The 19644-nt window shown below is 43.5% G+C and overlaps 1 protein-coding gene and 2 non-coding genes across 4 annotated transcripts in view; 2 read left to right on the forward strand and 1 right to left on the reverse strand.

Moving 5' to 3' along the window:
- The window catches only part of BTRC (beta-transducin repeat containing E3 ubiquitin protein ligase), a 208873-nt gene extending 190717 nt beyond the window's left edge, over positions 1-18156 (reverse strand). Inside the window, exon 1 of one of the 2 annotated variants that reach the window (XM_003255366.3) lies at positions 17998-18156. In XM_003255366.3, coding sequence (XP_003255414.1) covers positions 17998-18045 — 48 coding nt within the window. In that variant the 5' untranslated portion in view covers positions 18046-18156. The remainder of the gene's footprint in view (positions 1-17997) is intronic. The other variant, XM_003255367.3, reaches the window with a different exon arrangement.
- LOC115834581 lies at positions 268-368 on the forward strand. Its single transcript, XR_004029521.1, has one exon. It is a non-coding gene; the product is annotated as a small nucleolar RNA U13 (small nucleolar RNA).
- On the forward strand, positions 7261-7451 carry LOC115834606. The gene has a single exon (XR_004029538.1). It is a non-coding gene; the product is annotated as a U2 spliceosomal RNA (small nuclear RNA).
- Positions 18157-19644: the final 1488 nt, after the last annotated feature.

Consider the following 19644-nt stretch of genomic DNA (forward strand, 5'->3'; position numbering starts at 1 on the left):
CGCAATCTTGGTGGAGGAGGAAGCTGAGGGGCATATACTATCAGATATCAAGAAATGTTATTATATAAAAATATAGAAATTAAGACAGTGTGGTATTGGCACAAGAATAGACCAATGGAGCTGCTGAGAAAATCCCAAAAGCAGGCCTACACATATATATAGACATGAATATGACAAAAATGACCCTGCAATAGAAAAAGAACAATCTTTTCAATAAATAGTGCTGAATAAATTGGCTATAGAAATAAAAGGAAAAAAAGAATTCTGATCCTTTTGTAGTTCGTAAGCATGACGATTGGGTTTTCAGCCTCATGTGTGAGGTGTGCCTCCCTCAAACCTTGTTACATAGGCACATTACCTGTCTGGCATGGAGAAAGAAAAAAAAAAAGAATGCTGACCTCTACCTCACACCATATGCAAAAATTAACTCCAGATGGATTGCAGAGATAAATGCAAATGGTAAATAAAACTTCTTACGGACTTGAAGAGGTACTTGTAACATATACAAATAGCAGCATTATTCACAAAGGTCAAAACGTACAAGCTTCCCAAGTGTCCATTGACAACAAATAAAATGTGGTATATACATACAATTAAATGTTATTCAGCCTTAAAAAAGGAAGAACATGGATGAAACCTGAGGACATTAAGTAAAACAAGCTAGTCACAAAAAGACAAACACTGTATGATTCTACTTATATGAGGTATCTAGAGGAATCAAATTCATAGAAAAAAAAATAGAAGGCTGGGCGCAGTGGCTCATGCCTGTAATCCCAGCACTTTGCGAGGCCGAGGCGGGTGGATCACCTGAGATCAGGAGTTCAAGACCAGCCTGGCCAACATGGAGAACTTCATCTCTACTAAAAATACAAAAATTAGCTGGCGTGGTGGCACAAACCTGTAGTCCCAGCTACTAAGGAGGCTGAGGCAGGAGAATTGCTTGGTGGAGTCTGCAGTGAGCCAAGATGGCGCCACTACACTCCGGTCTGGGCAACAGAGCAAAACTCCGTCTTGGGGGGGAAAAAAAAACACCAAACAAACAAAAAAAAGAATAGTGGTTGCCAGTGGCTGGGATAAGGGAGACATGGATACTTCGTCTAATGGGTATAGAGTTTCAGTTTTGCAAGACAAAAAAGTTCTAGAGATTATATATGCACAACAGTGTGAATATACTTAACACTACTGAGCTATACATTTTAAATAGTTAAAATGGTAAATTTTACATGTATTTTACCACAATAAAAAATGTTTAAATGAAGCTTGTATGTGTGTGTATGTATATATGTATATGTGTATGTGTGTGTCTGTGTGTGTAGATAAATAAAATCAACATCTTGGCTCAGTGAAGTGGTGCACACCTGTAACCTCAGCATCCCAGCACTTTGGGAGGCTGAGGCAGGTGAATCACTTGAGCCCAGGAGCTCAAGACCAGCCTGGACAACATGGAGAAACCTCATCTCCACTAAAAATGCAAAAAAGTTAGCCGGTGTTTGGTGGTACATGCCTGTAGTCCCAGCTACGGAGAGGTTGAAGTGGGAGGATCGCTTGAGCCCAGAAGGTCAAGGCTGCTGTGAGCCTAGATGGGAGAAAGGGAGGGAGGGAGGGAGGGAAGGATCTGTATGATCTTGGGATAAGCAAAGAGAAAAAGTGCTAACCATAAATTTAAAAATTGAAACTCTTGACTACATTTTGACTACAATAAACCTCTACTCATTTTGTCAGGGCCAGGCAAAACAGACATCTGCAGGATCAGCAGAGGTCTTAGTACAGGATGACAGAGTACCATCAGGATACGGAAGAAGGGGCGGGCCCGATGGCTCACACCTGTAATCCCAGCACTTTGGGAGGCTGAGGCGAGAGGATCACTTGAGTCCAGGAGTTTGAGACCAGCCGGGGCAACACGGGGAAACCCCATCTCTACAAAAAATTAGCCAGGTGTGGTGGCAAGCACCTGTAGTCCCAGATGCTCAGGAGACTGAGGCAGGAGGATCACCTGAGCCCAGGAGGTTGAGTGAGGCTGCTGTGAGCTGTGATTATGCCACTGCACTGCAGCCTGGGCAAAAGAGTGAGACCCTGTCTCAAAACAAACAAAAAAACAGCATAAGGGATATGTCCATACAGAAATATGGCAGGCAACATGGTAGCCCTGCATGGAGTGTTGAAGTCCAAATGTGATGTGAAAAGCAATCTAGCACAGGTATCGGAGAAGGGTGTTCATGCGAGGGTGTGGGCCAGCAATCTGACATGGGGTTTTGGAGCCTAAGTAAGTCATGGATGGCGTCTATATAGTGGGTGTGGGGAACAGCAGCAACATGAGAGTGGTCACATAGAAAGGGGCTGATTAAGAAAATATGTTGAGGATAATAAAAGCCAAGTTACTCACTGTCAGAAAACGGAGTTACAATCATGAAATTATTGAACGAACCCTGTGGTATTAGGCTGGAATTGGGGACATCAGTGTGAACTCATGGTTTTAAATACGTAAGATAAAATAACAACGTAAATGTGCAATGTGCACCTGTGTGTGTGGTGTGTCCAGTATGACGGCTTGTGAGCAACGACACCCCCATAGCAATGAGCACACTTAACACCCAGATCTGGACTTCTACATGTCATTCTCTACTAAAAGAAACTTCTAAAAGAGCTTCTCAGAGAAATCACTAATTCCAGGGCTAGGGCAAAAAAAGTACAAGAAGAGCCTGGAGTATCTTTCAGTAACTAAGAAAATGCTCAATGACACCAAAAAACAGAGGAAGCAGTTTGAATGCACTTCCCACTGGCCAAATAGGGAACAATTCAAGCATCAAAATAATGAGGCCAGGCACACAAAAAATAATGAGGCCCATGCCTCTCAGGGCTTTGGGAGGCCAAGGTGGGAGGATGTTTGGGCCCACGAGTTGGAGGCTGCAGTGAGCTATGATCAGTGAGCTATGATCACACCAGTGTACTCCAGAGCCTGGACAAGAGGGCAAGATCCCATCTCTTTAAAAAATAATAATAATAATAATACTTCAATAGGGGAAAAAAGGCCAAGACTTGAATAAACACTTCAACAAAAGACCATGTCTAAACAGTCAACAAACCTAAAAAGGTGCTTGTTTACAGCAGTCATTAAGGAAACACAAATTAAAACAGTGGGACAACACCATCATCCACTACAGTGGCTACAACGAAAAAGATGATGTTGTTATTATTATTGTTATTATTATTATTTAAGATGGAGTCTCACTCTGTCGCCAAGGCTGGAGTCCAGTAGTACCATCTCAGCTCACTGCAACCTCCGCCTCCCAGGTTCAAGCGATTCTCGTGCATCAGCCTCCTGAGTAGCTGGGATAATAGGTGCCTGCCACCACATCCAGCTAATTTTTGTACTTTTAGTAGAAGCGAGGTTTCACCACGTTAGCCAGGCTAGACTCAAACTCCTGGCCTCAAGCGATCTACCTGCCTCAGCCTCCCAAAGTGCTGGGATTAGAGGCATGAGCCACTATACCCGGCCTCAAAAAAGACAATATTAAGTGAGCACTGCAAGAATGTTCAGCAACTGGGACTCCCATACACTGCTAAAGAAAGTATAAAATGAAACACATTAGCTGAGTGTGGTGGCACATGCCTGTAGTCCTAGTTACTCAGGAGGCTGAAATGGGAAGACAGCTTGAACCCAGAGTTCGAGGGTGCAGTGACCCACGATCATGCCACTGCACTCCAGCCTGGGCAACAGAGTGAGACCCTGTCTCTAAAAAAAAAAAAAAAGAAAAGAAAAACAGTTGCATAGGTTCTACTAAAGCGTCTTAGTCCATTTATGTTGCTATAATGGAATACCTGAGGGTGGGTAATTCATAATAAAAAAAGGTTTATTTGGCTCACAGTTCTGCAGGCTGTACAAGAAGCATGGTGCTAGCATCTGCTCCTGGTGAGAGTCTCAAGCGGCTTCCACTCATGGTGGAGGGCGAAGAGGAGCTGAATGCGCAGAAATCACACACCAAGAGAGAAACCAAAAGAAAGAAGAGGGAGGTGCCAGACTCTTAAACAACCAGCTCTGGCAGGAACTAATGGAGTGAGAACTCACTTATTTCCAACAGGATGGCACCAAGCCCTTCATGAGGAATGCACCTCCATAATCCAAACACCTCCCACCAGGCCCCACCTCCAACACTGGAGATCAAATTTCAACATGAGACTTGGCAGGGCCAAACAAGCTATATTCAAACCATAGCATAAAGCTAAACATTTTCATACCCTGTGACCCAGCGATTCCATTCTCAGGTACCTACCCAACAGAAATATGTACATATGTTTAAGGAAAGACTGTACAAGATTATTTATAATAGCACAATTTAAAGTAGCCAAAAACTGGAAATAACCCAAGTGTCCATCAAAAATAGAATGACTAATCTGAATGATTAATCACAGTGGAATACATTAACAAGAATAAACACACCACACCTCCCACAACAACCTGAATGAATCATCTTACAAACAATGTGGGACAAAAGATACCAGACACCAAAGAATACACCCTGGAATGATTCCATTTAGATGAGCTTACATACCAATAACAGTAAAACTAATCTACAGATATATATTATAAGAGAGTGGTTTCCCTTGGGAGTAGGGAGTTAGTAAATAAAGGGGGCATGAAAGCAACTTGTGGAGTGTTGGCAAAGCTCTATTCCTGATCTAGATAATGGTTACGAAGGTGTGTTCACTAGGTAAAAACTCACTGAGCTATATATAATTATTTGTACATATTAAAAATATGTAACTATTTGTATATATATTTTACTTTAGTAAAAAAGCTCACATTAACACATACATAAAGCACACTAGAACATTCTTCTTAAATATAGATCTAGGCCAGGCACAGTGGCTCACACCTGTAATCCCAGCACTTTGGGAGGCCGAGGCGGGCGGATCACAAGGTCAAGAGATACAGACCATCCTGGCCAACATGGCGAAACCCTGTCTCTACTAAAAATACAAAAATTAGCTGGGCGTGATGGTGCGCGCATGTAGTCCCAGCTACTCGGGAGGCTGAGGTAGGAGAATGGCTTGAACCTAGGAGGCAGACGATGCAGTGAGCCAAGATCGCGCCACTGCACTCCAGCCTGGGCGACAGAGCGAGACTCCAACTCAAAAAAAAAAAAAAAAAAAAAAAAAAAAAAAAATATATATATATATATATATATATATATAAAAACTAGATTAAATCCAAACTCCCTGGGCCTCCAATTCATATTTTCCTTATCTGATATACTCAAATTATACCTATCTACCCACCTATAACTCACTGCACCTGCCCAACTTCTGATCTCCTGGCCTTTACCCAAGCTACTTCCTATTCTTGGAACTGCCCACCGCAAGTCTGTCAAAATCTATCTATTCTTCAAGGTCCAATAAAAAACTTTCTTCTATAAAGCTCCTAAAAAATCTCTCGTTAAAACTAATTTCTCGGTCGGGCACGGTGGCTCACGCCTGTAATCCCAGCACTTTGGGAGGCCGAAGCGGGTGGGTCACGAGGTCAGGAGATCGAGACCATCCTGGCTAACACGGTGAAACCCCCGTCTCTACTAAAAACACAAAAAATTAGCCGGGCGAGGTGGCGGGCGCCTGTAGTCCCAGCTATGCGGGAGGCTGAGGCAGGAGAATGGCGTGAACCCTGGGGGGCGGAGCCTGCAGTGAGCCGAGATCGTGCCACTGCACTCCAGCCTGGGTGAAAGGGCGAGACTCCGTCTCAAAACAAACAAACAAAAAAAAAACCTAATTTCTCCTTCCTTCCTTTAACTCAATTTACTTTTTTTTTCTGTTGTCTCTCTTAAATTCTACAGCACTTTGTGCCACTATTTTAGCACTTAACAAAGTGCGCCTTAAGAGATATTTATAAATGCTTATCTTATTAGATTGTGACGCTCTAGAGAAGTTTTATTCAACTTTGTATCTTCACCCCCCTCTGCCCCCATAATGTCTTCCCCTATATGTAACAATGCTTTGCAATCAGTTCAAGCTCACATTTTTAATCAAATTACATTACAGGTACATTATCATGACCTCTCTTTGTCAACCCACTGATTTTTTTTTCCTATACTTTATTGCCATATAAGTCTGTACTACTTAACAGAAAATGTGGTACTCCAGCACAATTTAGGATCATACAGTCCTAAATTTCCTATGAAAACCTTGGATACATAAAGGGGTTTTATGGTGTAAATTGACAACCCCTTACTTATACATGGCAATTTAGAATTTAACATGAATTGAAAGGAAAAACAGAGAGAGACCCTTTTTAAGTAGGTAAATTAACAACAGCTGATTTTCTGGTTAAGAAAACTGGAGCTCAGAGTGAGGAGTCTGTTCAAGCAGCCACTGTCAGCCCACTGGCCAGTACTTGCTACAATGTAGTCCATGATCATTTTGTTTTATAAATGCATATACTCAATATACTAAATTTTACTTTTTCCGATTATGATATATATTCACTGTAGAAAATCTGTAAAACATTAAAGAATTGAAAGAAGGCTGGGCATGGTGGCTCACGCCTGTAATCCCAGAACTTTGGGAGGCCAAGACAAGTGATCACTTGAGGTCAGGAGTATGAGACCAGCCTGGCCAACATGGTGAAACCGTGTCTCTAATAAAAATACAAAAATTAGCCGAGTGTAGTGATGCACACCTGTAGTCCCAGCTACTCGGGAAGCTGAGGCAGGAGAATTGCTTGAACCCGGAAGGCAGAGGTTGCAGTGAGCCGAGATTGCACCACTGCACTCCAGCCTGTGCAACAAGAGAGAAACTCCGTCTCAAAAAAAATAAAAATAAAAATAAAAATAAAAAAATTTTAAAAAGAAAAAAAGAAAAAGAATTAAAGAAAAGAAATATCGCCCAGCCTGGGTGACAGAGTGAGTGAGACTGTCTCAAAAAATAAAAAAAAAGGGGCCAGGTGCGGTAGCTCACGCCAGTAATCCCAGCACTTTGGGAGGCTGAGGCGGGCAGATCACCTGAGATCGGGAGTTCAAGACCAGCCTGGCCAACATGGAGAAACCCCGTCTCTACTAAAACTACAAAATTAGCTGGGTGTGGTGGTGCATGCCTGTAATCCCAGCTACTCAGGAGGCTAAGGCAGGAGAATCACTTGAACCCGGGAGGTGGAGGTTGCGGTGAGCCGAGATTGCGCCATTGTATTCCAGCCTGGGCACCAAGAGCAAAACTCTGTCTCAAAAAAAATAAAAATAAAAAAAATTTAAAAAGAAAAAAAGAGAAAGAATTAAAATCGCTTCTCGGCCTTTTGGCTAAGATGAAGTGTAGTATCTGTTCTCATCAGTTTAATATCTGATACGTCCTCTATCCGAGGACAATATATTAAATAGATTTTTGGAGCAGGGAGATGGAATAGGAGCTTGCTCCGTCCACTCCACACATCAACCTGGTATTGCAGTACCTCCAGGAACGGTGCACCCCCTCTGGGGATACAAAAAAAAAAAAAAAAAAAAAGAATTAAAAGAAATATCACCTAAATAATGCTTTTCTGTGTATTTACTAGTATATTTTCAGAATACCATTAAATATTTTGAAATATTACCCATAATCCAGCAACTCACAAATAACCACATTAACAGTTTGGTGTAGTACTTCCTGCATACAAGGATTTATGAATCTGTGCTACAAAAATATTTATCCACATGCTATAATTCCTGGATATCTGTCTCTATGACTTTTCAGTGAAAGCATGAAAGTTTTCCAGACATCTAAATACATCAGCACCCGATCTTTGCAACCTTAAGTTTAGGTGCAGTGAAGAGATGGAAAAGCTCTTAAAACTGTTAACAAAGGAGTTGTTGGGTTATTATGTATGACCTTGATACAAACTCTGTTACAGTTCAAATTCTGTTACAAATGCCATTCCAGTGACGTCAAGCTTATCAGTCCCAAAGATAGAAGAATAGCACCATGATATTGCTGAACTTTTCAGGGCATCACTGTGGAATAGTCAAGATTCTGATTCTTTATGTTTTTTTTCTACACAACATGAAGAGAAGAAATCTGCTGTATTACATTGTGATTCTAGGAGTATCCAATCAACAGGTATTATTCAGCAACCAAAATGAAAAAGTGCTATCACGAAAGTATCAATAATGGAGAGCAGAAAGAAGAAAGCACAATAGTTGTCATAATAAGCATCTTACCATTCTTCTCTAAATCAACTGTACTAGATCATTGCAGTAGATTACTGTCACTGTAGTATTGTGCAAGTTACTCCCTGCCCTGCTTGACTTTGGGCTTTTGACTTTTGAGTAAGCCAAGTTTACATCATCCACTACCCAGCAAACCCACAATTTCAAGAGAATGAATACCTATCATTGTAAGATGCTGGTATTTTGTGATTCTAAACGCCAATAGCTAACTGAAATGATACTGTGACAACAGTAGAGTCTTACTGCACTTCATCAGTAATTTAAATAATCAGGAAACCTATATGTAAATCTGGACAGTAATTCTTCCACTCTGGCCACTGCTTGACTGCCTACCTCAGAGAGATATCTGTCAAAATCTATCTATTCATCAAGATCTAATATGAAGCTTTTTTCTACAAAGCTGCTAAAGAGCTCTTCAGTTAAAACGAACTTCCCGGCCAAGGCACAGTGGCTCACACCTGTAATCCCAGCACTACTAAAAAATACAAAACTTAGCCGGGCGTGGTGGTGCACACCTGTAGTCCCAGCTACTCGGGAGGCTGAGGCAGGAGAATTGCTTGAACCCAGGAGGTGGAGGTTGCAGTGAGCCGAGATTGCACCACTGCACTCCAGCCTGGGTGACAGAGTAAGACTCCATCTCAAAAAAAAAAAAAAAAAAAAAAAAGAAAGAACTTCCCCTCCCTTAAATTCTATAGCACTTTGTGCTTCTATTTTAGCATTTACCAAAGTGTGCCTTAACAGATATTAAGGAAACATACCACCATATCCCACAGTTTTCCTGCTCTTCAAAGAGGAAGTATACTGCACGTAAGTAAGGCTCTCAAGTCAGACTGCCTGGATTTAATCTCAGGATACCTGCTAGCACGACTTTGAGCAAGTTACTTAACCTCTCTGGAATAATTTTCCTTAAATGAAAAATGGGGATAATAACAATACTGAATCTATCTCACAGGATTACTGGGAGGATGAAATGAAATAATAAAGAGCTTAGAACAGTATATTTAGAACAGCAAATAGTACATGCTAAATAATTATAGTCAAACCTCCGTAGCTGCAGGGAACCGGTTCCAGGATCCTCCCATCAGATACCAAAATCCACAGATACTCAAAAGTCTCTTAGAGTGCCTTATATTAAATGGCACATAACCTACACACATCCTCTCATATATTTCACATCATCTCTAGGTTACATATAATAATACAATGTAAATGTTATGTAAGTAGTTGTTATACTGTATTGTTTTTAATTCCTACTTTTATTGTTATATTGTTATTCTTTATTGTGGTCTCTTTTTCTGAATATTTTCAATCAATGGTTAAATTAGCAGATATGGAACCCACGAATATGAGGGGCCAGCTGTAATAGCTGTTAGCTATTCGTGGCTGACTGTATTAACAAAACACAAAAAATTTCTTCTGGCCGGGCATGGTGGCTCACACCTGTAATCCCAGCACTTTGGGAGGCTGAGGCGGGCGGATCACCTAAGGTCGGGAGTTCGAGACCAGCCTGACCAACATGGAAAAACCCTGTCTCTACTAAAAACACAAAATTAGCTGGGTGTGGTAGCACATGCCTGTAACCTGGGAGGCGGAGGTTGCTGTGAGCCGAGATCGTGCCATTGCACCCCAACCTGGGCAACAAGAACAAAACTCCATCTCAAAAAAAAAAAAAAAAAAAATTTCTTGCACCTCTGCATTGTCCTGTAATTGACAGCATCAGGTCAGGTCACAAGCCTAGGAGCAGGAAGGCAAAATTAGATACCCTGAAAGGAAAGCCAAACTACAGAAAGGAGCAAGATTTCAGAAAGAAATTCCAACTCAAGGCTGGGTGCGGTGGCTCACAGCTGTAATCCCAGCACTTTGGGAGGCCAAGGCGGGCGAATCACGAGGAGGAGATCGAGATCGTCCTGGCCAACATGGTGAAACCTCATCCCTACTAAAAACACAAAAATGAGCTGGGTCTCGTGGTGTGTGCCTGTAATCCCAACTACTCGGGAGGCTGAGGCAGGAGAATCACTTGAACCAGGGAGTCGGGGGTTGCAGTGAGCCGAGATCATGCCACTGCACTCCAGTCTGGCGACAGAGTGAGACTCCATCTCAAAGGGGAAGAAAAAAAAAAATCCAACTCAAAAGGTTCATCTTAGGCAGGCAGAAATTCTCTCTCCCTTAGCTCTGGGGCTTTTGCTCCCTTGCTTCCCAATCCCCACCTTGGCCACATATAAAGGTAATCCAGGAACTAGCAGGTAGTGCCTCAGAGAACAATCATATTCTTAGTTCAACATTAATCTCAGTTATCTTTTTCACTTGGTTATCTGAGTCTTCTGTATGTTATAGCTGATTTCATAGCTCTATCTCAATCAGGCTATGGGAAACTAAAAGGAATAAGCCTCAGACTATTCTAATTATCCAGAAATTCTCCCCAAGTACAGCGGAAATATTGTGGAACACTAGTTGAAACTGTTAAGATCCAGTGGTCCCTTCCCATAGAGATTTCTTCCCCCCTCCACTGCCTATTTTAGAATGCTGAGATTGATTTATTACGGAAAGAGAAAGTTTTATTTTTATTGACTAAGTTGTTAAACTTAGGTAAATATTTTCTATTTCATCCTCAATGTATTCTCACTATACACATTTAGAAAGGACTTCTGTGCTACATTAAAATATTGCTGGCCAGGTGCGGTGGCACATGCCTGTAATCCCAGCACTTAGGGAGGCCAAGGCGGGTGGATCACAAGGTCAGGAGATCAAGACCATCCTGGCTAACACAGTGAAACTCCATCTCTACTAAAAATACAAAAAATTAGCCAGGCGTGGTGGCACGTGCCTATAATCCCAGCTATTCGGGAGGCTGAGGCAGAACTGTTTGAACCCAGGAAGCTGAGGTTGCAGTGAGCCGAGATTGCACCACTGCACTCCAGCTTGGGCAATAGAGCGAGACTCCATCTCAAAAAAAAAAAAAAATTGCTAGAGCTGGGCATGGTGGCTCAAGCCTGTAATCCCAGCAATTTGGAAGGCTGATGCAGGAGAATCACTTGAGGCCAGGAGTTCCAGACCAGCCTGGGCAACACAGCAAGACCCCAACTCTACAAAAAAATAAAACTATAGCCAGGTGTAGTGGCACAAACCTGTAGTCCCAGCTACTCAGGAGGCTGAGGCAGGAGCATTGCTTCAGCCCAGGAGTTTGAGGCTGCAGTGAGCTCAGCCTATTGATGGCAGAGCTGCGCCCTAATAAAATAAAATACTGCTAGAAAGTAAGTGAGATTTAAAAAGTATTTTAGGCTGCGAGTGGTGGCACACACCTGTAGTCCCAGCTACTGGAGAGACCAAGGCAGAAAGATCACTTAACCCCAGCCTGAGTTCAAGGCCAGCCTGGCAACAGAGCAAGCAAGATCCCATCTCTAGAGGCCAGACGCGGTAGCTAATGCCTATAATCCCAGCACTTTGGGAGGCCAAGGCGGTCGGATCACCTGAGGTCAGGAGTTCAAGAATAGCCTGGCCAACATGGTGAAACCCCGTCTACAAAAATACGAAAATTAGTCAGGGATGATGGCAGATGCCTGCAATCCCAGCTACTCGGGTGGCTGAGACAGGAGAATTGCCTGAACCCGGGAAGCGGAGGTTGCAGTGAGTTGAGATCATGCCATTGCACTCCAGCCTGGATGACAGAGCAAGACTCCATCTGAAAAAAAAAAAAAAAACCAGATCCCATCTCTAGGCCAGGCATAGTGACTCACGCCTGTAATCCCAGCACTTTGGGAGGCCAAGGTGGGCAGATCACTTGAGGTCAGGAGTTCGAGACCAGCCTGAGCAACACGGTGAAACCCTGTCTCTACTAAAAACATAAAACTTAGCTGGGCGTGGTGGCGCATGCCTGTAGTCCCAGCTACCTGGGAAGCTGAGGCACAAGAATCACTTGAACCCAGGAGGCAGGGGCTGCAGTGAGCCAAGATTGCACCACTGTACTCCAGCCTGGGTGACAGAGTGAGACTCTGTCTCAATTAAGTTTCTTTTAAAAAATAAGAGATCTCTTTTGAAAGTTTATTTTCTAATTTAGCAATAAATAATTTCTAAAACTACTCAAAGTTGAATTTTACTCCACATCTAATAATTCAATTTTCATAATTTATGAAAATCTACTATAAACATAAATTTAGAAAATCAGCAAAAAGAGGCTGGACATGGCAGCTCACGCCTGTAATCTCAGCACTCTGGGAGGCCAAGGTGGGCAGATCACCTGAGGTTGGGAGTTCGAGACCAGCCTGACCAACATGGAAAAGCCCTGTCTCTACCAAAAATACAAAATTGGCTGGGCGTGGTGGTGCATGCCTGTAATCCCAGCTATAGGGGAGGCTGAGGAAGGAGAATCACTTGAACCTCAGAAGCAGAGGTTGCAGTGAACTGAGATTGCACCATTGCACTCCAGCCTGGGCAACAAGAGCGAAACTCCATCTCAAAAAAAAAAAAAAAAAAACAAAATTAGCCAGGCGAGGTGGGACATGCCTGTAATTCCAGCTACTTCAGAGGCTGAGGCAGGAGAATCACTTGAACCCAGGAGGCAGAGGTTGCAGTGAGCCGAAATTGTGCCACTGCACTCTAGTCTGGGCAACAGAGCGAGACTCAGGGTATCTCAGACAAAAAAAAAGAAAATTAGCAAAAAGAATTACCACTAATTTCATACCCCAACACCTATAAGAGTACCCAGAAAAGAAACTGTTTGAAAGCTAATTTAAACTGGAAATAGGTAAAGTATACACACAAACTCTGACAACTTAAACTAAGAACTAGTTTCAGATGTTCATCCCACTACCTGGTAATCAATTTCACTGATGTAAAGAAAATTCCATTACAGTGAAACATCTGACAATTTATTTTAAAATGTAATCTGTGTTTAGATACCTATGTTTCCTGAAGTAAGCAAGCTTACTGAATCACATTAATTCACCCAGTATTATGTCTACAGTGACATCATTAAGGGAAGTCATGCAGGAGATCATGTTAGTGCCTTCCGAAGTTAACCTCAAAAAAAGAGACGTCTCCTAAACATTCCTAGCATTATGACCCACAAACTTGGCTGATACCATTTTTATTTTTAGCCTGAACATCCAACTAGCATAGCACCTATGGTAGCAAGTCTCAAAAGGTGGCCCCCAACAATTCCCCCTTCCCTGTTTATGCACGCCACCCTTCCTATCAATAGGTAGAGATTATTTCTCCTTCCTCTGTAGTTGGCCTTGACTGGCTTTGACCCACTATGACATTCTTGGACTTCCAAATCTAGGATTTAGAAGACTGGCAGTCTCTACTTCCTGTCTCCTGGAATGTCCCTTCTTAGAACCTTGCCACCACACTTTAAGGAAATCCAAGCAGCCAGGTACAGAAAGGCCCATATAGAGGAGAAGTGAAGGTCTTTCCCACACCTCAGCCAATACCAAGTGAAGCAGAAAAACCATCAGATTTGAGGGGAAAAATAAATTGGTTTTTTTAAGCTAAGTTTTGAGGTTGTCTGTTAAACAGCAAATATTTACCCTTTATACTGTTTCATTTATCTATCAGCTCTACAAATAAAACTTACATACATTCTAAAATTATTTCATCCATTTCAAGCTACTGTACTTGATTCTGGGATTGGCTGGACAAGAATATATTTATCCTGTTTTTAAAAATACATGTGACTTGGCAAGGTGGCTCACGCCTGTAATCCCAACAATGGGAGGCCAAGGCAGGAGGATCCCTTGAGCCCAGGAGTTCAAAAACCACTCCTGTCAACAAAGGCAGACCCTCATCTCTACAAAAACAAAAAAGAAAAAAAAAATAGCCAGCATAGTGGCGTGTGCCTGTAGCCACTTGAGAGGCCGAAGCAGGAGGATCGTGTGAGCCTGGGAGTTTGAGGCTGCAGCAAGCTATGACTGCACTCTAGCCTGGGCAACATAGTGAGACCCTGACTCAAAGGTGAAAACAAAAATAAAGTTCAAATTCCTCCTCAGCATGTCTTTTCAACCTGCATCTTAAATGTGTGCACGTGTGTGTGTGTGTTTGTGTGTTTTGGGGTCTATATTCCCTCAATCATTTTCATTTCTCTTCTTAGGTTCTCTTCGAGTTTCCGTTTATACTTTTGTTAACCAAAAAAGTATTAAGAAAGGTCCTTGAGGACCTGCTAAAGCTGAATGAGAGACATTAGCACATAAGTTAATGTAAACGGTTGCTTTCAACATCATTTATTTGTTTTTAAAAGTTAAACATTCTGCTTAAACTATTTTTTCACAAGTAAAACAATAAGCTTTAAGTCTCGATCACGTGTGAATTATGGTCATCTCTGAATCAGTAGTCTTATTAATAGGATTTTATTGTAAAATTCTTTATCAAGGCACATTAGTATAGCAATGAGCAAATTTGTGAGAGTATCCATTTCATTCTGGCATTTTAAACTAATTTTACATTTGTTTAAACCATGGAAATCATGACATCTGTATAAAAGTTGTCATTAGCGATTCACAATTGAGGGAAAGGTTAAGACCAGAACAAAGCCAAATAGTAATAAAAATGTCAGTTTGATTAAAAGGATAGTTCTTCTATGTGTACTGTGCACTAATTATTTGATGCTAGCTCAAATAGCTTCCTTTTTTTTTTTGGGGGACAGAGTCTCGCTCTCTCACCCAGACTGGAGTGCAATGGCACAATCTCAGCTCACTGCAACCTCCGCCTCCTGGGTGCAAGTGATTCTACCGCCTCAGCCTCCCCAGCAGCTGGGACTACAGGTGCGCGCCACCAGGCCTGGCTAATTTTTGTATTTTTAGTAGAGACGGGGTTTCACCATGTTGGCCAGGATGGTCTCGATCTCCTGACCTCGTGTTCTGCCCGCCTCAGCCTCCCAAAGTGCTGGGATTACAGGCTTGAGCCACCGCGCCTGGCCAATATCTTCCCTTTTTTTTTTGAGACGGAGTCTTGCTCTGTCGCCCAGGCTGGAGGGCAGTGGCGCAATCTCGGCTCACTGCAAGCTCTGCCTCCCGGGTTCACGCCATTCTCCTGCCTCAGCCTCCCGCGTAGTTGGGACTACAGGGGCACGCTGCCACACCCGGCTAATTTTTTGTACTTTTAGTAGAGATGGAGTTTCACCATGTTAGCCAGGATGGTCTCGATCTCCTGACCTTGTGATCCGCCCGCCTCGGCCTCCCAAGGTCCTGGGATTACAGGCATGAGCCACTGCACCCGGCCTATCTTCCTTTCTTAAAACTGACTCTGAATAAACAGACACGTTATAGCAGGGTAACTGGCACCAAAGGGAAGTTGTGACTTACTCAGATTCATAAGACTGTTACTGCACTGAAAGAGAATACCCAATGTCAAACTCTCCATTCTCTGTTTCTTTTAAGTTGTCATTCTGGTGACCCTGTTCTAGTTGACCTTTTCTCAAACGGCAGCCAAAACAGCAGGCAAGGTCAATAATGAAAGTAACTAAAATTAAAAGAAAAAATTGGCTTCTCCCTATGGAAACTGATTCAAGATTGAATAATGTGTGGTGCCCTAAAAGCTGCAACTACTACATGGTCATCTCCAAGTCCACTTTAACTCAACCAGGAGGCCATTATCAAAACATAACTACAAAGCAGAGATTAAGTAGCTGAGAATGTTACTAGGCTGAAGTCTGAGAGTAAAAAGGATGATCTCATAATGTCTCTTTATGATCTGTAAATCACATTATTCCATAAATCTGACACAAGTGTCAGGATTAGGATTAAGAGTCAACCCTCTGCTGGGCGCTGTGGCTCACACCTGAAATCCCAGCACTTTGGGAGGCCAAGGTGGGCGGATCACGAGGTCAGCAGATGAGACCATTCTGGCCAACATGGTGAAACCCCGACCCTACTAAAAATACAAAAATTAGATGGGCGTGGTGGCCCGCACCTGTAGTTCTAGCTACTCGGGAGGCTGAGGCAGGAGAATCGCTTGAACCCAGGAGGCGGAGGCTGCACCACTGCACTCCAGCCTGGGCAACAAAGCGAGACTCCAACTCGAAAGAAAAAAAAAAAAGGAGTCAACCCTCTAAGTAGGAAAACAAAAATAAGCAGTAACAGTTTTCTAACTTAAGTCTAGTAACTTTCACTTACTTCTAAAGTCCAGTAAAAGTTCAAGGTCTCTTCTTCATATTTAGAATTTTAATGTTGGGCAGAAATCCAAGAACCTTCTTCAGGCTCAATGAAATTTTGTTAATGATACTCTTGAACTTTAATTAGGTGTTTTCGAAAACACTAATGCAAGATAAAGTTTTAGTGAATTTGACTAGATTCCAAAAAAGTATTCTTATAAATGGGGCAGTTTAAAGCCTAAAATTCAATTTCGTTAGTATACATGTTTATCTGGATTTGTTATGTTATTTTAGGCAAAGATACAAAATAACTATTTTTTTAAGCAAAGGAGTAAGGTTTGGAGTGACAAGTCACAATAACTTCTGAAAAAGCAAGACTGGACTGCAAATAATATCAGTGTCCCTAAGGCCACCTGTTAAGCTTGAAGTCTACGCATTCCATCATTCTTTAGTTGTAACCACAAAGTCTGGTTTTACACCTAGGAAATACAAAAAGCATCAGATTAAAAGCATCAGACTATACAAGTTTGCCAAAGATGAGCACAGCAAAAAGAAAAGTGTGATACAAAGTTAAAGAAATATGTTCCAAGGGGTTTAAGCACACCCACAAAATCCAATCTTCGCTCACACTGTGCTTCAACCTAAAACTGACGGGTAACCACAAATCCTGACTTATCCCTGACTTACTTCCCTCTACCTACCTCCACCCTTTTTATCTCCTAAATTTCTCAACTGATCTCATCACTTCTTATGGGTCTTTGCAACTCTCATCTCCACGGCCTTTCCTTTCCCAGAAAATGATACAAAGCACCTGGCCTCCACATTTTACCGTCCCACAACTTAAATTTTGTTTTGCTTACCCTATTAGATACTCATTTTGCCCCAATCTCCTGTACCCATGTTTCCCTGACAATCTGCTCTTACTTTTCATCACCTCGTCCTTATTACAGTATGTAGCTTCTCCTTTCAAAGTAGCGTTATGTACCCCTCTCCCTGACATTTGTAATTTCAGCTTACAGTCAACACCCTTTTCCCCTCCCAGAGACTGTCATAGCCCTAGGTCCTCATTCCCAGTCCTTATCTTCTTTAGTGAGGCCTCTTCCCTTCTAGAGTTTGTCTAGAGTAGTTTGGCCAAGCTGGGATTCCACCCTCAAGGCAAAGGCTATCCTCCCTCCTCATTCTACAAAACTATAAGCCTCTCATCAGCCCTAGCGTTCCCTCCTCCACCCTTAAATCCATCTGCATTCAGCCCTGCCCGTTCCCTTCTACCCACCATATCTGTCTTCACTCTATCCCGCGCTCCCTTCCCCAGTCGTGAATGCACCTCCTCTCCCGGGCCTTACCGGTAACCCTGACACCAGGAATGCCCCGCCAGCGGCCTCACGGCGTTTCTCCAAAGAGCTTCCTCCGCTTTTCAGTAACAGTCCCCACGCCCCTTTCCCTCCAGGGCCCCGCGCGCCGCCTGGAGCCCCCTCCTCGATTAAGCTCCCGCTGTCACTTGGCCTCTCATCCACAAGATGGCGGAGCTGCTGCCCCCACCCCTGGGTCCGCTCCGCAACCCCCAGCCTCCTTTCTGGAGCTCCCATCCCATCCCTCCAGCCGCCCCGCCGCCAGCCTCGGCCCACGGTCCCGCTGCCCGGTCCCTCAGTGGGCGGGCGGCCCAGGCCCGAGCTCAACGACGCCGCCAACGCCAGCGCCTCTGCCGTTCCCCGGCCTCGACCGTCTCCTCACCATAAACTTGAGTGCTTTCTCTTGCAGCACCGCCTCGGCCGGGTCCATAATCGCCAAGGCCACTGGGTCCGCTCTCCACCGGGGCCGCCCCTTTGGTGCCAGGCCGCAGCCAACGCAGCGCCCGGATCCCGCCTCCTCTTCCTTCCCCCCGCCCTCTCTTACCTCTCAGGCGCAGGCTGAGGGGCAAGGAGAATCGGCTTCTCCGTGCTCAGGCGAAAGCCCACTGGCTCACGGGATTTGTAGTTCTGGAACTTCCCGCAGAAAAAAAACTGAGGCTACGCCGTGAACCGCAACTCCCACAGTTCACTGCGGCAGCGTCGCGGTTGCCCACAAGCCAGATTTAGATAACTTGCCATTAAGCAGAGGAAATCGGCTGATGGGAATTGTAGTTTACAGCCTCTAAGGATGAGAAACGGGAGGGGCACGGGTGTCTCCGTGGTTACCGAGCGACGCCAGTAGCGGCTTGCCTGGCATTTGGTATCAAGATGGCGACCAATGCCTCACCTGTAGCCCAAATACTAAGAAAAACTGTGGCAAGAATCACGGGTCCTAGGACCTGCCTAACTGTGGTTTTAGGAAGCTGAATGTCCCCGAATTTCATATATCTGGCGTCTGCAGGTTTGCGACCCAGAGTAGCTGGGCCAATGGGCACCTGGCAGCAGCTCACAGACAAATGCAGAATTTCAAGGTCCTCCTAAGCTCACAGACAAATGCAGAATTTCAAGGTCCTCCTAAGCTATCGCCACCCACACTTCTCCCGAGGAATCTTTTCTCCCCCATAGCAAGTCAGGGCCGAATAGAACTCGGTTCAAGAAATTCTCAGTGTTTAGAGCTCAAAAAGCACATAGCTTGCTATTGCTAACTGCGGGATGTAAGCCCTGCACTAAGGGTCAAACAGGTACTTAAAAAGTCGTTCAACGGTGGAATATAATGGCCTCCAGCAAATAAAGCATATAAATATTTTCTTTGGCCTGAAAAGGTACAATATGGGTTTATTTTGGAAATTGGGTCTACTTTAGGAGGAGAAAACTCTAGGGTTCAGTTAAAAGTGATTTAGGTTGTTTTAAGCTGCTATGTTTGTGATTGGTATCAAGATTGGTTATACAGCCTAAAAAACTAACACACACCCAAATGCCCCTCAGCAGGTGGTTGTATGAACAAATTGTAGCATATTCCATATGTAGCACAGTGGAATATTACTTAGCAATGAAAAAGAACAATATCTATAACAACAACAACAACAACAAAAGTGATTTAGGGCCAGGTGCGGTGACTGACGCTTGTAATCCCAGCACTTTGGGAGGCCAAGGCGGGTAGATCACCTGAGGTCAGGAGTTCGAGACGAGCCTGGCCAACATGGAGAAACCCCCGTCTCTACTAAAAATACAAAAATTAGCCGGGCCTGGTGGCACGCGCCTGTAATTCAAGCTGCTCGGCAGGCTGAGGCATGAGAATTGCTTGAACCCGGGAGGTCGAAGTTGCAGTGAGCCAAGATCACGCTACTGCACTCCAGCCTGGGCAACAGAGCGAGACTCTGTCAAAAAAAAAAAAAAAAAAAGTGAGTTAGATTGTGATAGCCTTGTACAAAATATCTGAATTTATAAAATAAATGAACTAGGAAAATACTTTTTCACTTGTAGAAAAAAA

This window comes from Nomascus leucogenys, chromosome 3 (genome assembly GCF_006542625.1).
Source record: "Nomascus leucogenys isolate Asia chromosome 3, Asia_NLE_v1, whole genome shotgun sequence".
Taxonomy (NCBI): Eukaryota; Metazoa; Chordata; class Mammalia; order Primates; family Hylobatidae; genus Nomascus; species Nomascus leucogenys.